The following is a 15,896-nucleotide window of genomic DNA, read 5'->3' on the forward strand; positions in this document are numbered from 1 at the left end:
CCAGCTCGCGAGCTGGCCGATCTTACGGTTGGGCCGGAACATATATAATTTGACGACAAAGACGAGGTATCGTGCTTTGAAAACCTATCGCGGTGTTACCTTGTTAGTTTGTTCACATTAACAGCCCGGTGGCTTAGAACCCGTAATAAACAATGGCGACATTTGGACTTCATGCTATGCATATTAATGAGGATTCAATTTTAATCTGCAAAGTGCGCATTTGACGTTTAGAAAATTAGGCCTCGGCTATAACGAGGACTCCGGTCCATTGGTAGCCAATATGAGTTAAACCGTATTTATAACCCGGAATCTATCTGATCAACGACGTTATGCCCACTATATTGCCACCAGTCTCGACAGGTCTGCGCCATGATCGACGGGATTTGGCACTCGGTGATCAAATCAGGGCGTTCCTAGGTTCTCTTTATCAGCCAAGTTCGCGCCATCCATTAGTACAAAGCGACAAAATAAAGAGTTGTTTAGCAAGGAATAGTGGTTATAACTCACCATAACGTTCATAGACAGCCCATCACTAATATGCCAAGCGACATGACAATGGAACGGCCACACCCCAGGATTATCGGCCAAGAAATCAATCACCACATAACTCGGTTTGCCCGGACTGGGATACCCCCAATCGATGATGTGTGTGTCCCTTCGCTGCGGGTTCTCGGGCCGCGTGATGACTCCGTCCCATTCCCCCACCCCCTCAGCGATGACCCAGAAGCTATGGCCGTGGAGGTGCATGGGATGCATAATGGGGATTCGGCTGCGCACGATGAGGCGGATCGAGGTGCTATTACCAAAGTTGTAGACGTTCCATTGCGGGTCGTCGGGGTAGGAGGTGTTGCCTAGCTTTGCGAGGAGAAGTATTGGGTGGCTGAGATTTTGTGTTAGGAGTTGTGAGGAGTGAGTGAGTAGGTGGACTATAGGGTGTGGAATAGGGAGTATTTAACTCACTCAAAGTTAGCTCGGAAAGACTGGTTGTTTATGGTCCACAATTCACTGCCTGTGGCATTAGTTTGGAAGTCAATGTCGACTATCTGCGTAAAGTCAGGCTCAGGAGGAGGCGCCATAACAAAAACAGGCTTCGTCATATTAAGAGGGTCGTTTGAGCAACTCGTCTCATTGTAAACTGTAGCTTTGGATGTTGGCGTAGTGGAATTGTCAGATTCCTCATAGTGGATTATAGCGAGAGCATGAGGCTGGTTGGTATTGCTACATCTCTTGCTAATGTCGCTTCTCATCCAGAATGATTCTGTAGGGCGGCCCGTTCCTCTAACGAGAACGTCACTACGCTGCCCAACTCCAAGCGTGATAACATCTGTTTCATAAGGTTTAATAGGCACGTAGTCGTTAGCAATTACTGTCATGGTGTGGCCATCGATAGTAAATCTCTGGGTCCCCTCTGATCCAGAGTTAATAAGACGTAGTCGGTGTACCTTTCCAGACACCAATTTGAACCTTGATAAGCTAGCATTAGGCGTGCAATTTGTTTTCGTGAGAGAGCAGTCATAATCCATCTTGCCATTAATGAGATTGTTGTCTGAATTTGGAACAGCTCTGGTTCCTATGTAGCGCTTAACAAGCTCGAAATAACCCGTGTGGTAATGGTCAGACTAGCTAAGTAAGCCACTTGTTTCTGAACAAGAATTCGATCACGTACCAGAAGTATAGGTCCAAGGTCATAATCATAATGTGTATGAGCAGGTCCGTGGATTATCATAGCCCCAAAAATCCCGTCTGCGTACTGAGCGCTGTAGTGAGAGTGATACCAGCTTGTGCCATAAAGGCCCGCTTGAAACGTATACGTGAACGAGCTCCCTGGTGCAATAGGGCATTGAGAAACTATTAGTTACGTTAATATAATGCGATTTACATCAAAAACTAGCAATATTACCTGATGGTATACCATCAAACCAAGGTGTCTGATCTTGATGCAGACCATGCCAATGGAGACTGGTTCCTTCTTCAGGACCTGTGATATTATTTGTCACTGTTATCTGTCCAATTTAGTGAGTTTGATGCTGCAACTAAACTCAGTGATCTCACCTGAAATGTATCTCCCCAGTTCGCTTCAATAGTCGGACCAGGAAATTGTCCGTTGATTAGTATACCATTTTTTTGGACGCCATCTGGTGCTAGGGTGCCGCGCTCAATGACAAAATTATATGGGCGGATTTTTCCAGTATACGGAGCATGGCGGGGATCTGTGAGATTCGTTGTCGCCAGTCCCCATGGAAGTCCATAAGGTAAGGGCTTCTAACCATTAGAAAGTGCCGAAAGCACGAGAGGGAGACTTACGCCGTCCGTTAGAAATTTGGGCATGTAAGGAGCAGACAGCGTGCCTAATAGAGAGTGTCCTAGAAAACAATGTATAATCAGTTTCCATTATCTTAGTTGTAGAAGTCTAAACGCCATTAATACCATTTGTAGCGACTTGCGGCAGAGAAGCTATTAAATTTGCCGAGTCGAAGATGGACCGGAAGGAGAACTTCATATCGACGTATTACTCTGGGAAGAGCGAAAATAATCCACAACAACAGAGATCTGAAAAAAATAAGATTCCCAGGTGATGCCATTGATTAAAAATATACATAGTCGTGAGCAGTCCTTATAGCTACACCTGTAGAAGAAAATGGGTTAAGACAATCTAGGATCGGCTATGGCTCCGTCGTAACAAATAAACGTTGCCAAGAGACACAGTAGAGAGTCGGGCCAATAAACACCTATGATAATGTAGGATGGCTATGAAACTGTCTCAATAACCGCTGAACACGGAGAGACAGGAGTTAAGACAATAAACACCTGCAACACCTGTCTCCAGTTGCGCTACACAGCCCAACATGAAACAAAAAATATGTGCGAATTCCGCATCCAGTACTCATATCACTCCGCAGTGCGGAGTGATATGAGTACTAGATCCGGAGCCACCGCAGTTACACTTCATGGCTTGTCCGCTCACTCAACTCACCTGTAGGCATCCAATATCGCTGTGCAATGCGTCGTAGTCGAGGTCAGATGGGTGAGGGAAGGTGAGACATCCAGTAAATGTCATTTGATGGATATATCAAATGGCATTTACTGGATGTCTCACCTTCCCTCACCCATCTAGGGGGATAACCGGATTGTCATGAGGCATCAAAAACATAAGGGTGGCGACGCTCACCCAGTAGTCTAAATGGCACCGTCCTAAGTATTAATCCACTTCAAGCTTGAGATCGGTGGATTAGTAGTTGGGTGGGTGACCACCAGCGAATACCCTCTGTTGTATGTTTTTGTCATTTTCTGTCATTTTCTGTCATTTTTTGTCGTTTTGTCTGTCGAAAGCTACTGCCACCTTAAAGATGAACTGTAGCCTCGAATTCGTGAATGTCCATATATTTTGATGATCAAACAAATTTCTAGGTATTTCATTTAGATATTTTAAGTATTTTAAGTATGCCGGATGTCAAATTAAGTAATATCCCACCCAATGTCAAAACCCTACTCCTCGCTCTCATTCAAAATTTTGAGTACTGGCCGTCAGTTGACTGCTACCCCAGTCTAGGTGTTCCCAATATAACTCGCTCCTCGGTGCAATGCATATAGAAGAAGTCAACAATAAACCCCTATCCACATCTCAAACAACCGCCTCAGATCCCGACCCGATCGTCCCCCTCTCCTTCTCAATCTTAAGCACCTTCTTCTGCTCCTCATCCAGCCCCGACTTCTTAAACCCACCCGGCAACACAACCCACGAAATAAAGATAACCCCCAGCAACGCCAGCGCGAAAGGTTGTAACACCCACACCCCCTTCGCCTGCGCAATCGCCCCAACAACGAACGGAAACACCGCCGCTCCCGAGCTACCAAACGCAGCCACGAACCCAATAGCACTAACGTGCAGACGCGGTGGCAGAAGCTTCGTCGCAACCATGATAGCAGCCGGAAATAGGGGCCCTAGGAAGAAGCCTAGGAATGCCGCGAAAATGGCCGAGGCAACGAAACTGGGAATCAGCCAGAAGAGCAGCTGCAAGCCCACGCTCAGGGCGAGATAAAGCGCCACAGCGAGCTTCTCCCCAATGCGCCCCGTCACGAAACCAAGCACAACACGGCCGGCAGTTAAACCGAGCCAGAAGCCCGTAGCTACCATTCCCGAGGCGAACGGCTCGCCCTGTCGCATCTGCAGCATGAACGTCACGATCCAACCCCCCAGCGCGACCTCGGCGCCGACGTAGGCGAGCAGGAAGACGGCGACGAGCCAGGTGATTTTGGATTTGAGGGCTTCGCGGGTGCGGGACTCGGGCGGGCCGGTGGTGGAGACGGGGTGTTTGGCGCGGTAGACGCTGCCGGTTGCCGAGCGGAAGGCGTAGTAGCCTAGCATGATCTCGAGGACTGCGAATCCAACCTGGGTGGTGTTAGTGGGGGGTTGCGGTTTAAGGGGGAGAGGGGAGAGGGGCGTACCATAACGTAGTACCAGGTGTACCAGTGCAGACCTCCTTTTGTGACCATAGCGGTCGAGATCAAGGGGCCAATGGCACCACCAAGTCCGTATGCGCCGTGCAGGATGCCCATCAACTCGTTGGCATTCTCCATGTTGCCCACCCACGCGTTCCAGGCTCCGTCTTCGAGGCCATTTCCGAGACCGGTCAAGACGAAAAAGACGGGGATGACTGGAAAGGGTGGGTGAACGCAGGTGATGACATAGGCAATGATCTTGCAGATTGGAGCAATAACAGCGATTCCAACTTGGCCGAAGCGCATGTGGATTTTGCTTATCATGAACGCGGAGAGGGTGTAGCCGGCGAAGGGGCTCAGGAACATGCAAGCTACAATAGTGTAGTTGATCTTGTAATATTCCTCAATCTGGGACCTTGTTAGTTCATTTTTCAGGTCAGACAGAGGGACAGGGCAAATAGTCTCTTACGTATGGAAGTAAAGCCTGTAGATTGAGAGTCAGTATAAAATATATATCTAATCACGTGGAGAAACTCACTCCGAGAGAGGCATCGCTCACGCCCATGACCAGGAAGGCCAGGAGAGTCTGAAGGTAACGAGTGATATTTGTGGATGAGGAATTCCATCTTTCCCGAGCAGGTTCAGCATCTTGATCGTGATCTTGTGGTTGCGCCGTTGAAATGGACGTGGCCGCCTCCTTTTCTATGTTGGCCATTTTCTCGTCAATGCTGTCAGGCGCTGGCGTGGTTAGAGAGGGGGGCGAGGAAGTGCCAAGCTCTCCCGCTGTTGGTGGGGAAGGATCCATCGACTTCATCTTTTTACGGAGCCCAACAGCGCTTCAAAAATAAAAATATAGACAAAGATGAAATTGAGGAGGATAAAGGAAAGGAAGGGAGACTGATATAAGAAAATCCGGACATAGGAACGGGCTTCAAGTGAGAAAGCTTGTTGGGTACTGGCTTACTCTTTGTGTGATTTGTGTGGTCTAGATGGGAGGGAATAATCATAGCTCCTCTTAGCCTTCCCATGGCCGCCGGGGTTCAACCGAGCTTTTTTTGATCTCGGACCAGAACCGACGAGTATTTACGCCGAGTATTTATGACGGATGGAAGGGTGTACTCCGTACAGGGTAAGCGTATACTATATCCGTATGCGATTTAATGCCCAGGATGCGATGTATGTGATGAATGTCATGTATGATACTACTCGTAGAATAGTGTGATGCCGGCGCATTGAGGCAAATCGCTGCTCCCCGCTTTGTACGTACAGCATGAAGAATTTGTTGCTCCTGACCTCGAACAACGTTGTCGTCTATTCCCATCAAAGGATGTTTTGCCGATGTCTCGCCGTCTCGTCCACGTTTCCGCGAGTCAGCATCCGGCCCGTCACTCCGCAGAATGTCTTGGTATTCTCGTGCCACCGGGATCTCCATAACCATTCGTCGTATGTTATTGTGATGAACTGCCGTAGTACTATATCGACTCAAGCGCATGTCCACACCATTCTATTAAGGGTATGTTTCGTTCTGGGACTTTTGTGGCGATCCCGGTGGTGTGCACCATCAGTGCAAGCTTGTTCGATCTCTAACCTTGCTAGTGCTTCTTGGAGCCAACAAAATAAAGCCACGGCGGCGCTGTGACTACAAAGCGAACATTAGGCACATTAGGCACATTCACGTCCTTGTAGAGTACTGTACTGTAGTTCAAGCATTTCTTCATTGTTTCAAGATGACCGAGCCTTCTGGTCCAACTCATCTGCTAACCTCAATAGATAGAACTTTCGAGTGTCAGGTGGTAGGCTTTCAAACGTGTTGCTGAGCTTGGTGATATCCTGTCTTCCCTTTTCATACGCCTGCAAGTCCCTGTTTCCATATACGTCCTTCCCCGCAGCGTACCCGTGCTGTAGACCTCTGAAGAAGACATTGACGGAAACACTTACTCCGTCCAATGGCTTCGCAGTGTGTAACCAAAGCGACGGCAGGAATAGTACATCGCCTGCGTTCATATTTGCTTCGTGCGGATGGCTTGGGGCTGCCTTGGTACCAGTTAAATCCCCAAAGGCATCTACGCTGGAGCTAGATGCCCCGGGCGCGAAATCAAAATACTCCACGTCGCCCGGAGGGAAGAGCAGAAGTCGTTTTTGGCCTCGAATTTGACAAAGAACGTTGGACATAACATCATAGTGAAGCCACATCGTGACCGGGCCCGAGATCCTCAGAGGTGAACTGTGCTTGTTCTCCTCAACCACAAGAAGCTCCGGTGGGAGATGGAAGTCTCCCGCTATTTCTGGGAAGTCTCGAGATATATCGGCAGGCAACTCTGATGGCTTGCCAATTGCCAATGATCGTAGATATAGCTTTTCGCCTTTGTCGATGGATTCGATGAAGTTGCCGAAGTCCTTCGTTACATATTGAAAGTTTTTTGATACGAAGTCCATGCGGTCCTCGTTGGCTTGGTGAACGGTTACCTGCATAAGTTAGAAAGCTTGAATTCTGGGAAAGGAAATGACTTGCATCTCGATGTTGACCGATACGGTCTAGAAGGTATGAATTTGTCCAGAGATCCGTACATGAGCCTATGTCGAGGCCCTCCAGAATTATTGGCTCCCCCGAAGACAAAATAGCCGCGAAATCGGTCCACGATGAAATCTTCTTCCGCGCGATGGTAATAGGCTCTCTAGGCTTCTGATTCTCAAGCGGTGAAGGCCGCAATGAGCTCTTGGGGGGTTGGCTCGACTCGGAATCAACAGTATTCAAATAACTCCAAGGCTCAGAACTACCAGTGACCTGCTTATCTGGCCCTTGAAAATTGCCACCATCATCTTCAGCAGGTAGGATGGTGTAACAGCCTTTGTTCCAAAATGTACCAAATGAGAAACATACAGCTCCTCCACCCATGATCAACAAGCTCCTGCCGGACGTTGCAATGGAGTGGCCGATTAATAGGGGCCTTGTGTCGCATCGTTCTATATTCGTTAGATTTGTCTTAATTCGTCCTGCTTCGGATTCAATATCGAGAGCAACTATTTCCGCGTGTTCTGGGATCAGGTTGGCAGTCATGATACCACCAACCACCAAGGATTTTCCATCATAGTTTGCCCAGCATGCGCCAAATCGGTGTAAATATAGGTTCTCCTCCCCGGCAGCTTTGTCGTTGCAGGTCCATGTTATTGACGGCTCTTGTGGATATCTCTATGACAAACGTTAGCTTCTCTCAGTGTAGTTTGGGAGGAATATATTACATGAAGCTCCCAGGACCAGAGATCCGTCGAGACTCGTCCGTCGGTTAACATTCCGCCAACAAGGAAGCCACTCGTCGTCGAGGTTGTGGAGATAACATCAGAGATCATCAGTGCGCCGAATACCTGTGGTTTACCATCCTGATCTAGGAGACACTCAGTCCAGCCTGTTTGACGGTTCCAAAGAAAAGTGTCACTCAGTACAGTCTTTGAATCCTTCTTTCCACCTGTCACAAGCACCGAGCCATCGCCCAGGGCAAATGCGGAGTGCCTGTATCTGGCTACTGGAATGTCATCAACACGTTCCCACGTATGAGATAGTTTCGAGTATAGCCAGCAGTCCGCGAAAGCCTTGTCTGGCGACGACCGTCCACCCACAAGCAGCGAACCACAATCTCCAATCTCTGTCAGAGTATGGCACATGCGGGTTTCGGGCTTTACACGTAGCGTAGGACCCGGAGGAGACGATCCGCCTTGCGATGCGCTTGTGAAGATATCAATTGAACCCAGTCGATTGTTCACCCCCATACCACCGAAATTGCCTTTTAAGTCTGGGCAACCATTGTCACCCTTGACAGATAATGACGCTCCAAACCTCCTTATCCCGTTTAACTTTGCGGACTCAGTGTATTCCATTTTCCCTTTCAGTGACACTGATTCAGAGTTCGTTTTTTCAGGAGAGGCGGCAGCTGTTTCCGTGCTCTGAGGCTGGGTTGTGGACAAGTGCACATTAGACGCCTCAAGAAGCGTGTAGTGGCACCCAAAAAGGGCAAATTCTTCCCACTCATCAAAGGGCTCAACTTCATCCAGGTGTATACGCTCTTCGGAAGAAAGGAAGTCTGAAGAACCCCAAAGTTCCCATAAATTCCGAGCACGCACATCTGCCCACCCGGCTTTTTTTAGTCGATTCTCCTGATCTTGTGTGGTTGGATATGCCAAAACAGGCCTCAGTGGCGTTTGAAGTTTGTCAAAATGCGCTAACATGGTTTTTCCAAATGGATGGCGTGGTCCGTTAGGGAGTAATTGCTCCAGGAGGCAAAATCGGGCTACGGAGTCAGCAGGTTGTCGGCTGTATATTTCGGACGGAAGACTAACAGTAGGGGAGTGATCCAATCCATCTGATCAGGGCATCAGATGTTGCAACATCCATATATGCAATCGAAACCTCTGCAGTGCAGAATACGACGCTGTTACTCAAGTCAAACTCCGAAGAGAAGAACTTCTCGAGCTTTGTGAGATCTCGCAAGTCACAGCCAACCTGCAGATACTGTTCGCTTCGTAGTAGAATATCACCATCTTCAGGATATTCCACGTTCTTCAAGATACTATTCAGCTCGCTCGTTTGCTGTACCATATCTCTCTTCCTGAGAATCAAATCCCTATAGTCGATATCCACAAATGTCACATCTCGTGATGCTTCCGGATATCTCGCCCAGGATTGCCACGGAAGAGGGTCACTATTATTTATCAGTGCGTGGCCAGTGAAATACCCCTTAATTATAATTCCCACTTACTATCCACAGCCTAAATTGACGATAATCTTCTTCTTCCCCGTCGCCTCCTTTAAAAACTGGCTGGCCACGTGATCTATCGCTTTCATGCGCAACCAATAGCCTCTATTGATGAGGGGTGCTCGTCTTTGAGGCTTTTTGACGAAGTAGCGGAAGAAATGTGGCTCATTTGGGTAGTATAGACGCTCAACACTGCGCTTGGAGACGATACTGCTGTTGTTGGTCTGTGATATCTATCAGAGCTTTGTCCATAAAAAAATGTGGAGGAAGATATAATAAGAATTTTACCACTTACCCCCATAATCGAGTCATCCTGCTTCGATGCCTTGGGCCGAAGCCGTCCACCACCCTTCATCGGGTGAGACTTAATAGAGATAGACATCAAATGTTTTACGATTTATGCCCCTCGTTTGTACGTACGTGGGGTAATTTTTGTACTTTCTGAAGCGTTGATGGAGGGCCTGAATAAGGTGTGGACCGTGCGTTGCCAGTCAGCCTTCCGTGCACATGGAGTTTCCTCTGGACGACGATCAACTCTTGATTCACTACTTATTATGCCATTATATACAGATAATTTACATATTTTGTATAAAGAGGTTCTATATTTCCGTGATTCATCAAGAAAATCCCTACTAGTAGCGTTGTCCTGTTAGTCTGGTCCCTGAAATACCCTAGAAGACCTTCAACTGCTGCTGTAAGCAGTGACGATGTGAGTGACCTAGCTCAAGGTGGAGGGAGCAAAGGCGGGCCGTTGCACCACATCACCAACAAGGAAAGAGGCACCAGCCAGCTCTTTGACAGCCACAGGGCACCTCGACCTCGGATTCCACGGGCAACGACTCGGATCTCTAGGCGTCCAAGACATATTTATCTGCCCAATCCTCGAGCCACTTGTTCTCTCCAACTACAAGACTCGTCCTGGTCGCCGGCAACAAGAGCATTGTTCCGCGCAGGCACTTGCGCCGCTACCCACCTCACAGCTCAACCCTCGAGTAGTGGTGAGATAACCACAATAAGATGGCGATGAATTTCGTTACTTTCAACCAGGATTATAGTCGTCTTGCTATTGGTAGGGCAGGTCCGGCTCCCCGCAGGTGCAGGTGGCTGATGCTTTGTCGATAGGTACTTCGAAGGGATTCCGAATCTACCATAGCGACCCCGAGTTCCGACCTGCTTTTAAGAGCGATGAAGATAATGTCTCGATTATTGAGATGATGTTCTCGACTTCCCTTGTCGCCCTTGTTTTATCTCCGCGGCGCCTGGTGATACGGAATACAAAAGTCAGTGAGCGCAAATCTTCTTCAACTCCCCAGCGTGGAAGCTTGAGCTAACCAACCATAACCAGAGATCCTCGACTATCTGTGAACTCACGTTCCCCTCCGCCGTCCTCGCAGTACGACTAAATCGAAAGCGACTCGTCGTAGTACTCGAGGAAGAAATATACCTCTACGACATCCTCAACATGAACCTCCTCTACACCATCTCAACCTCCCCGAACCCCCACGCACTATGCGCCCTCTCCCCCTCCTCCGACAACTGCTTCCTCGCCTACCCCCTCCCCAAAGCGCGCGACGAGCCCGGAGAAAAGCGCCCCGCCCACGCCCCTCCAACCTCCAAATTCGTCCCCCCGATCTCAGGCGAAGTCCTCCTATTCGACACCCTCACCCTCAAAAACATCAACGTCGTCGAAGCCCACCGCGCGCCCCTCTCCTGCATCGCCCTCAACAACGACGGCACGCGCCTCGCCACCGCTTCCGAGACAGGTACGATCATCCGCGTCTTCTCCGTTCCGAGTGGGGACAAGCTGTACCAGTTCCGCCGGGGTTCCTACCCCTCCACGATTTACAGCATGTCGTTCAACACCTCCTCCACCCTCCTCTGCGTCTCCTCAACCACAGACACAGTCCACATCTTCCGCCTCACCTCCCCCTCCAGCCGCCCTACCTCCCCCGGCTCCCCAGGCGGCGAACGCATGTCCCGCGGCCGCAGCCACGACAGCGCCACATCCTCCGGCACATCCCCCGGCTCCGAAGTCCGCACCACGCTCCCAACCCGCAAATCCAGTGGAACTCTCGGCTCCATGTTCCGCCGCACGTCTCAGCTGATGGGGAAGAATGTCGTGGGCGCCATGGGCGGCTACCTGCCTAAGGGTGTGACGGAGATGTGGGAGCCGGCGCGGGATTTTGCGTTTATCAAGATCCCGAAGAGCTCGTTGGGGGAGAGTGGGAATGGGCAGATGAGGAGCGTGGTGGCGATGAGTAGTAATTTTCCGCAGGTTATGGTGGTGACGAGTGATGGGGGGTTTTATGTATTTAATATTGATATGGAGGAAGGGGGGGAGGGGGTGTTGGTGAAGCAGTATTCGTAAGTTATGCCTGGGTGGACACGCAGCGTTGGGGTTTTTGCTAACTTAATTCACAGAGTACTTCAGACGGAGGATAAGTTCGAGCAGGGTGTGCTTGATGGCTGAATTTATGGGAGGGAGTTTGGTGGGTTGGAGATATTGCTAGATCTGAGAATCCTGGAGGCTAATTCCAAGCGATGAGGGTATACAGCGCGTTTCTATTGCGCTGTTTGGTACTGGGTGGGTGGCTGGCTGGGAATTGCGATAGCTTATATACGTTGTTCAGTGTTAGGTAGGCTGATATGGTTGAGTTAATTATAATATCTCTGCCTGGCAGCTTTATCACATTCATGTCTTATTAGGCCACGGTTATGGTCGGTCACCGTACGCAAGGTAGATTACACGTAAACAGTTTTAAGTTAAAATTGCTCTATAAATTTAATGTTCATTATTTGCATGACCTAATGTCAATGATTTTCAACGTCGATCAACAACATGATCGTGACACACCAGCTAGCATAGCGCGTCAAACTCCCAAGCAGCAAAGATTAGATTACAGCCCCCTCCCACCAATGCCTCCCCTTGGCCCCCTTACATCTGCACCTCAACACGGCCCTCCGAGCCCGGCGCGCCCGACTGGAGCGTAGGGAGGAGGTAAGTGATATCATCCCAAGGATGTCTGTACAGGCCAGTACGCAGCCTCTTCTGATCGAGATAATGGGCGATGAGACCGATCGAGCGACCAAGGACGAAGAGTCCGTTCAGGACACCCATCTTGAGGTAATCCTCCGCCTCCTCGGCGCTGAAGGCACCGCAGTTGCGCATCAGGTCGACGAAGCAGACGGCCACGGCACCGTCGACGTTGAGGATCAGGTTGTCCTTCTTGGAGGTGGTGACGGACTCGACGGCGAGGGCGTAGTCGAGCATCTTGCAGCTGGGGAAGCGCTTCTTGACGAACTCCTTGACGAGCTCGACGCGGAGATCGGGGTTGTTGCGCGACTTCACCTTGTGCCCGATGCCGGGGATGAGCTTGTTCTGCTTGCGCATGCTGTCGACGAAGTCACGTGGGCTGAGACCCTTGTCGTAGGCGCGGGTGAACTCCTCGGCGGCGCCGTCGAGGGCACCTCCGAAGCGGGAGCCGATGGTGAGGAGACCGGAGACGAGGGCGGAGATGAGATCCTTGCCGGCACGGGTGGTGATGATGGTGTTCATGGCACCGGAGACGGCGGGGCCGTGATCGGCCGTAAGCATGAGAACCATCTCGAGGAACTTGCTGGCGTAGTCTGGGAGACGGCGACGGAACCAGAGGAGGGACATGACACCGCCGATTCCGATATCCTCTCTGAAGACATCCGAGATGGGCATTCCGGCGTACAGAAGCTCTTGGCCACGGTCATCGGAGATGGTGGAGATGAAGGCAGCGGGCTTTCTGATCAGGCCAAGCTCTTGCGCCCACGAGTAATCGAGAGGGATCTTGGGCACGATTGGCTCAGCCTTTGGCTTGATGCTGCCGGCCTTGACAAGGGTCTGGTAAACCTGGCTGAGGAGAGCGGGCATATCCTCGAAGGTCTCCGGGACGTGGAAGCCGGCCTCCTTCATGGCCTTGTTCTTGTTGGCAGCGGTCTCGAGCTGCGAGTTGGCGAACGATCCAGCGTGTCCGAACTGAACCTCGGTCTTGAACATGCTCGCGCAGGTTCCGATCGCCCAGGCAACAATTGGCTTGGTGATGGTTCCGTCCTGGACGGCCTCGATGACGCGGTACTCTTCGATTCCACCAACCTCACCCAGCAATAAGAGGATCTTGCAGTCTGGGTCGGCTTGGTATCTGAGGAGATGGTCGATAAATGTGGTACCGGGGTATCTGTCACCACCAATGGCAACACCCTCGTAGACACCATCGGTTGTGTTACAGATGATGTTGTTCAACTCGTTGGACATACCTCCGGACTTGGAGACGTATCCGACGGAGCCAGGGCGGTAGAGCTTGGATGCAACGATGTTGTCCATCATGCCACCAGTGTTACCGATCTTGAATGCTCCGGGCTTGATTCCACCAACAGTGGCCGGGCCAATGATGGTGATACCCTTCTTCTTCGCAACGTGTAGAATCTCGCGTGCGCGCTGTTACAATTAGCTCATGTCGTGTGATTGTCGATTTTTGGGACTCTGCTTACTCTCTCTGGGACACCCTCGGCGATAATGGCAATCGACCTAATTTGAGGGTACTCCATGAGCTCCATGGTGGACTGGTACACACTGCGCGACGAAGCAAAGTTGACAACGGTATCGACGTCAGAGTGCTTGGCCATGGCCTTGTCTACGCTCTGGTAAACTGGGAGGAGGGTCTCGCTGGTTCCCCAGTACATCTTGCTGACGAACTGCCCACCGAAAGTGTAGATGATACCCGCAACGGATGGTGTGGAACGCTTGCAGATGAAGTCGAAATCGAGCATGCCCTGGACGGCTCTTGGCTGGAGACCGTACACGAAGCATCGCGTCTTGTTGTGGAAGAGAGCGTGCTCAGCACGAGGGCTCAAAGGTCGGCTGGGAGCAGCAAAGCGGCGGATGTTGTCGTTGGCATTGCCAGCGCCCGGTCCGGTCGCGGGGGACGCAGAACCAGCACCGGTTGTGCCACTTGGGATAGCGGAAGGCATGGCGGGAGGTTCGGGGTTCTGGAGAGAATTGAGGGTTAGAAAGTGGACAATTGATTGTTGTGAGAGAAAGGTCGAGGGAGGGGGGTTTGTGGTGAGGATGAAGGGGTGGGTGTTCAAGTACTCACAAGAAATGGTTGGGGAAAGGAGCTTCAACAATGAGCTTCGTGAGCGATTGGTGTGCGACAGGAATTGAGGATTGTAATTATCGTGGATATGGGGAGGAGGAAGGTGATGATGGAAAAAGGAGGAGGATGAGGAATTGGGAAGGATTAGAAGGTGAGTAGCAAAAGGAGAGAGGAGGAGAGTTTGTGTGTTTGGATCGGGGGGTTGAGGAGGTGCCAGAACTTTTTCTTGGGCGAGAGCTTTTTGGAGATTGAGACGGGTTGGTGGTGGTGGTGGTGGTGGCAGCTTGTACTGTAGGTGTCTTGGCCCCCCCTGGTATTGTGGTGGGCTGTAGGCGGTGGGTAGGGCGGTGGGTAAGGCGGTGGAGGGATGGTTGTTGGGTTGACAATGTACTGTTTTTGTGAAGAATGTACAATGTTGTTGCTGTAGCGTACCGTAGAGTCGGTTGCGTAGTTGTAGATGTTGTAGATGTTGTAGATGCGATGTACTGTAATGTACGGTGGGGTGCTGAGGCGTACTGTGGGGTGGAGATGGTGGAGCTTGGTGTAGGATGGGTGTTTTGAGTGTTCGATGATGCGCTGTAGGTGTGCTGTAGGGTGTGCTGTAGGGTGTGCTGTAGGGTGTGCTGTAGGTTGTGCTGTAGGGTGTTGTCGAGTGCTGTCGAGTACCGTAGCTGCAGCGCAATAAGCGTCCGATAAGCACCGATAAGCAGCAATAAGCAGCTATAAGCAGCTATAAGCAGCTATAATCAGCTATAAGCACCCCGTAATCCCCATAAGCAACAGCAGTGATAGCACCAGTAATAGCACCATAATAGCAGTATATTGGCAGCAGTCATCCCCAATAAGCACCAGTAATCCCACGGCACAACCGTATAGAATGTACCGTACAGTACAGGACAATACACTCTATACGGGGGAATAACTACCCCGTGTTGAAGTTGTGCTGTGTGTACTTTTGGCGGGCCGTATGCACGGTGGGGTACATCCCCCCGAACCCCAAAGTAGTGCGTGGTAGCGTGGGCGGACAATAAGGTCGTCGGTGTCCGATGGGGTCGATTCCTCGATGGATGGGCGATGGTTGGGACGGACCTTGCATGGTGGGATGGGCGGTGGGATTGGCGGTGGGCGGGTGGAAGGCGGCGTTTGGCGGTGGATGAGGGCCCAGGTTGGTGTAGGTTGGGTTTTGGATGGGGTTCATTGGGAGACTATCCCTGTCCCGTTGAGTTCCGTTCATCGCTCTCTCAACTCCCTCTCACTCCTTTTCTTCTCCCGCCATTTTGTCACCGTCTCCCCATTCCGCCCCACCCCAACCCCCGGGCCATTCCTCATTGGTCGTTTTAGCTCCTCGCTTGGGCCTCTGTTGGCTCCGTGTTGAACCCCGATGTGCGCTAACTGGCCACCACGGCCACCACGGCCACTACGGCCACGCACAGCAACCTTTTTGTCCCCCCGAACAAGGTCCCCACCTTCCCCCACCATGCCACTCACCATTCGATAGCTGGAGAGACGGTGAGGAGTCGAAGAGGAGTCCAGAGACGAGTCTAGAGATAGGGACAGAGTGCCGTGATCCACCAAACTGGGCTGA

At 50.9% G+C, this 15,896-nt stretch overlaps 5 protein-coding genes across 5 annotated transcripts; 1 reads left to right on the forward strand and 4 right to left on the reverse strand.

Moving 5' to 3' along the window:
- Positions 1-221: 221 nt before the first annotated feature.
- Positions 222-2,593, reverse strand: VE01_07869 (uncharacterized protein). The gene is made up of 8 exons (XM_018277300.2): positions 2,428-2,593; positions 2,305-2,363; positions 2,053-2,259; positions 1,901-2,003; positions 1,667-1,848; positions 961-1,619; positions 508-880; positions 222-413 (listed from the first exon to the last, which is right to left on the reverse strand). The coding sequence occupies exons 1-8, from the start codon at positions 2,498-2,500 to the stop codon at positions 297-299; spliced, it is 1,773 nt and encodes a 590-aa protein (XP_018127991.1). The 5' UTR covers positions 2,501-2,593; the 3' UTR covers positions 222-296.
- A 1,029-nt stretch (positions 2,594-3,622) lies between these two features.
- VE01_07870 (uncharacterized protein) lies at positions 3,623-5,254 on the reverse strand (the record flags this gene model as incomplete). The annotated part of the gene is made up of 4 exons (XM_018277301.1): positions 3,623-4,390; positions 4,447-4,848; positions 4,910-4,924; positions 4,979-5,254. The coding sequence occupies 4 exons, from the start codon at positions 5,252-5,254 to the stop codon at positions 3,623-3,625; spliced, it is 1,461 nt and encodes a 486-aa protein (XP_018128042.1).
- Positions 5,255-6,162: 908 nt separating this feature from the next.
- Positions 6,163-9,543, reverse strand: PPM2 (tRNA methyltransferase ppm2; the record flags this gene model as incomplete). The annotated part of the gene is made up of 6 exons (XM_018277302.1): positions 6,163-6,890; positions 6,973-7,630; positions 7,681-8,723; positions 8,773-9,134; positions 9,192-9,412; positions 9,484-9,543. The coding sequence occupies 6 exons, from the start codon at positions 9,541-9,543 to the stop codon at positions 6,163-6,165; spliced, it is 3,072 nt and encodes a 1,023-aa protein (XP_018128041.1).
- A 172-nt stretch (positions 9,544-9,715) lies between these two features.
- On the forward strand, positions 9,716-11,936 carry ATG18 (autophagy- protein). The gene is made up of 4 exons (XM_018277303.2): positions 9,716-10,257; positions 10,311-10,468; positions 10,534-11,552; positions 11,610-11,936. The coding sequence occupies exons 1-4, from the start codon at positions 10,206-10,208 to the stop codon at positions 11,656-11,658; spliced, it is 1,278 nt and encodes a 425-aa protein (XP_018128044.1). The 5' UTR covers positions 9,716-10,205; the 3' UTR covers positions 11,659-11,936.
- Positions 11,934-14,916, reverse strand: ACL1 (citrate synthase). Its single transcript, XM_018277304.2, has 3 exons — positions 14,312-14,916; positions 13,707-14,204; positions 11,934-13,653 (listed from the first exon to the last, which is right to left on the reverse strand). The coding sequence occupies exons 2-3, from the start codon at positions 14,184-14,186 to the stop codon at positions 12,124-12,126; spliced, it is 2,010 nt and encodes a 669-aa protein (XP_018128043.1). The 5' UTR covers positions 14,187-14,204; positions 14,312-14,916; the 3' UTR covers positions 11,934-12,123.
- Between the last annotated feature and the right edge of the window lie 980 nt (positions 14,917-15,896).

Source organism: Pseudogymnoascus verrucosus (assembly GCF_001662655.1).
Source record: "Pseudogymnoascus verrucosus strain UAMH 10579 unplaced genomic scaffold scaffold_40, whole genome shotgun sequence".
NCBI classification, from domain to species: Eukaryota; Fungi; Ascomycota; class Leotiomycetes; order Thelebolales; family Thelebolaceae; genus Pseudogymnoascus; species Pseudogymnoascus verrucosus.

Excerpts from the sequence above, each read along its gene's own strand:
- VE01_07869 (XM_018277300.2), bottom strand. The coding sequence starts at position 2,500 with ATGAAGTTCTCCTTCCGGTCCATCTTCGACTCGGCAAATTTAATAGCT. Across the intron at positions 1,620-1,666 it reads ACCTTGGACCTATACTTCTG|TCTGACCATTACCACACGGG; the intron begins GTACGTGATCGA and ends TTACTTAGCTAG. Across the intron at positions 414-507 it reads GGCTGTCTATGAACGTTATG|GAACGCCCTGATTTGATCAC; the intron begins GTGAGTTATAAC and ends AAGAGAACCTAG.
- ACL1 (XM_018277304.2), bottom strand. The coding sequence starts at position 14,186 with ATGCCTTCCGCTATCCCAAGTGGCACAACCGGTGCTGGTTCTGCGTCC. Across the intron at positions 13,654-13,706 it reads CCGAGGGTGTCCCAGAGAGA|CGCGCACGCGAGATTCTACA; the intron begins GTAAGCAGAGTC and ends TAATTGTAACAG.
- ATG18 (XM_018277303.2), top strand. The coding sequence starts at position 10,206 with ATGGCGATGAATTTCGTTACTTTCAACCAGGATTATAGTCGTCTTGCT. Across the intron at positions 10,469-10,533 it reads TGGTGATACGGAATACAAAA|AGATCCTCGACTATCTGTGA; the intron begins GTCAGTGAGCGC and ends AACCATAACCAG. Across the intron at positions 11,553-11,609 it reads GTGTTGGTGAAGCAGTATTC|AGTACTTCAGACGGAGGATA; the intron begins GTAAGTTATGCC and ends CTTAATTCACAG.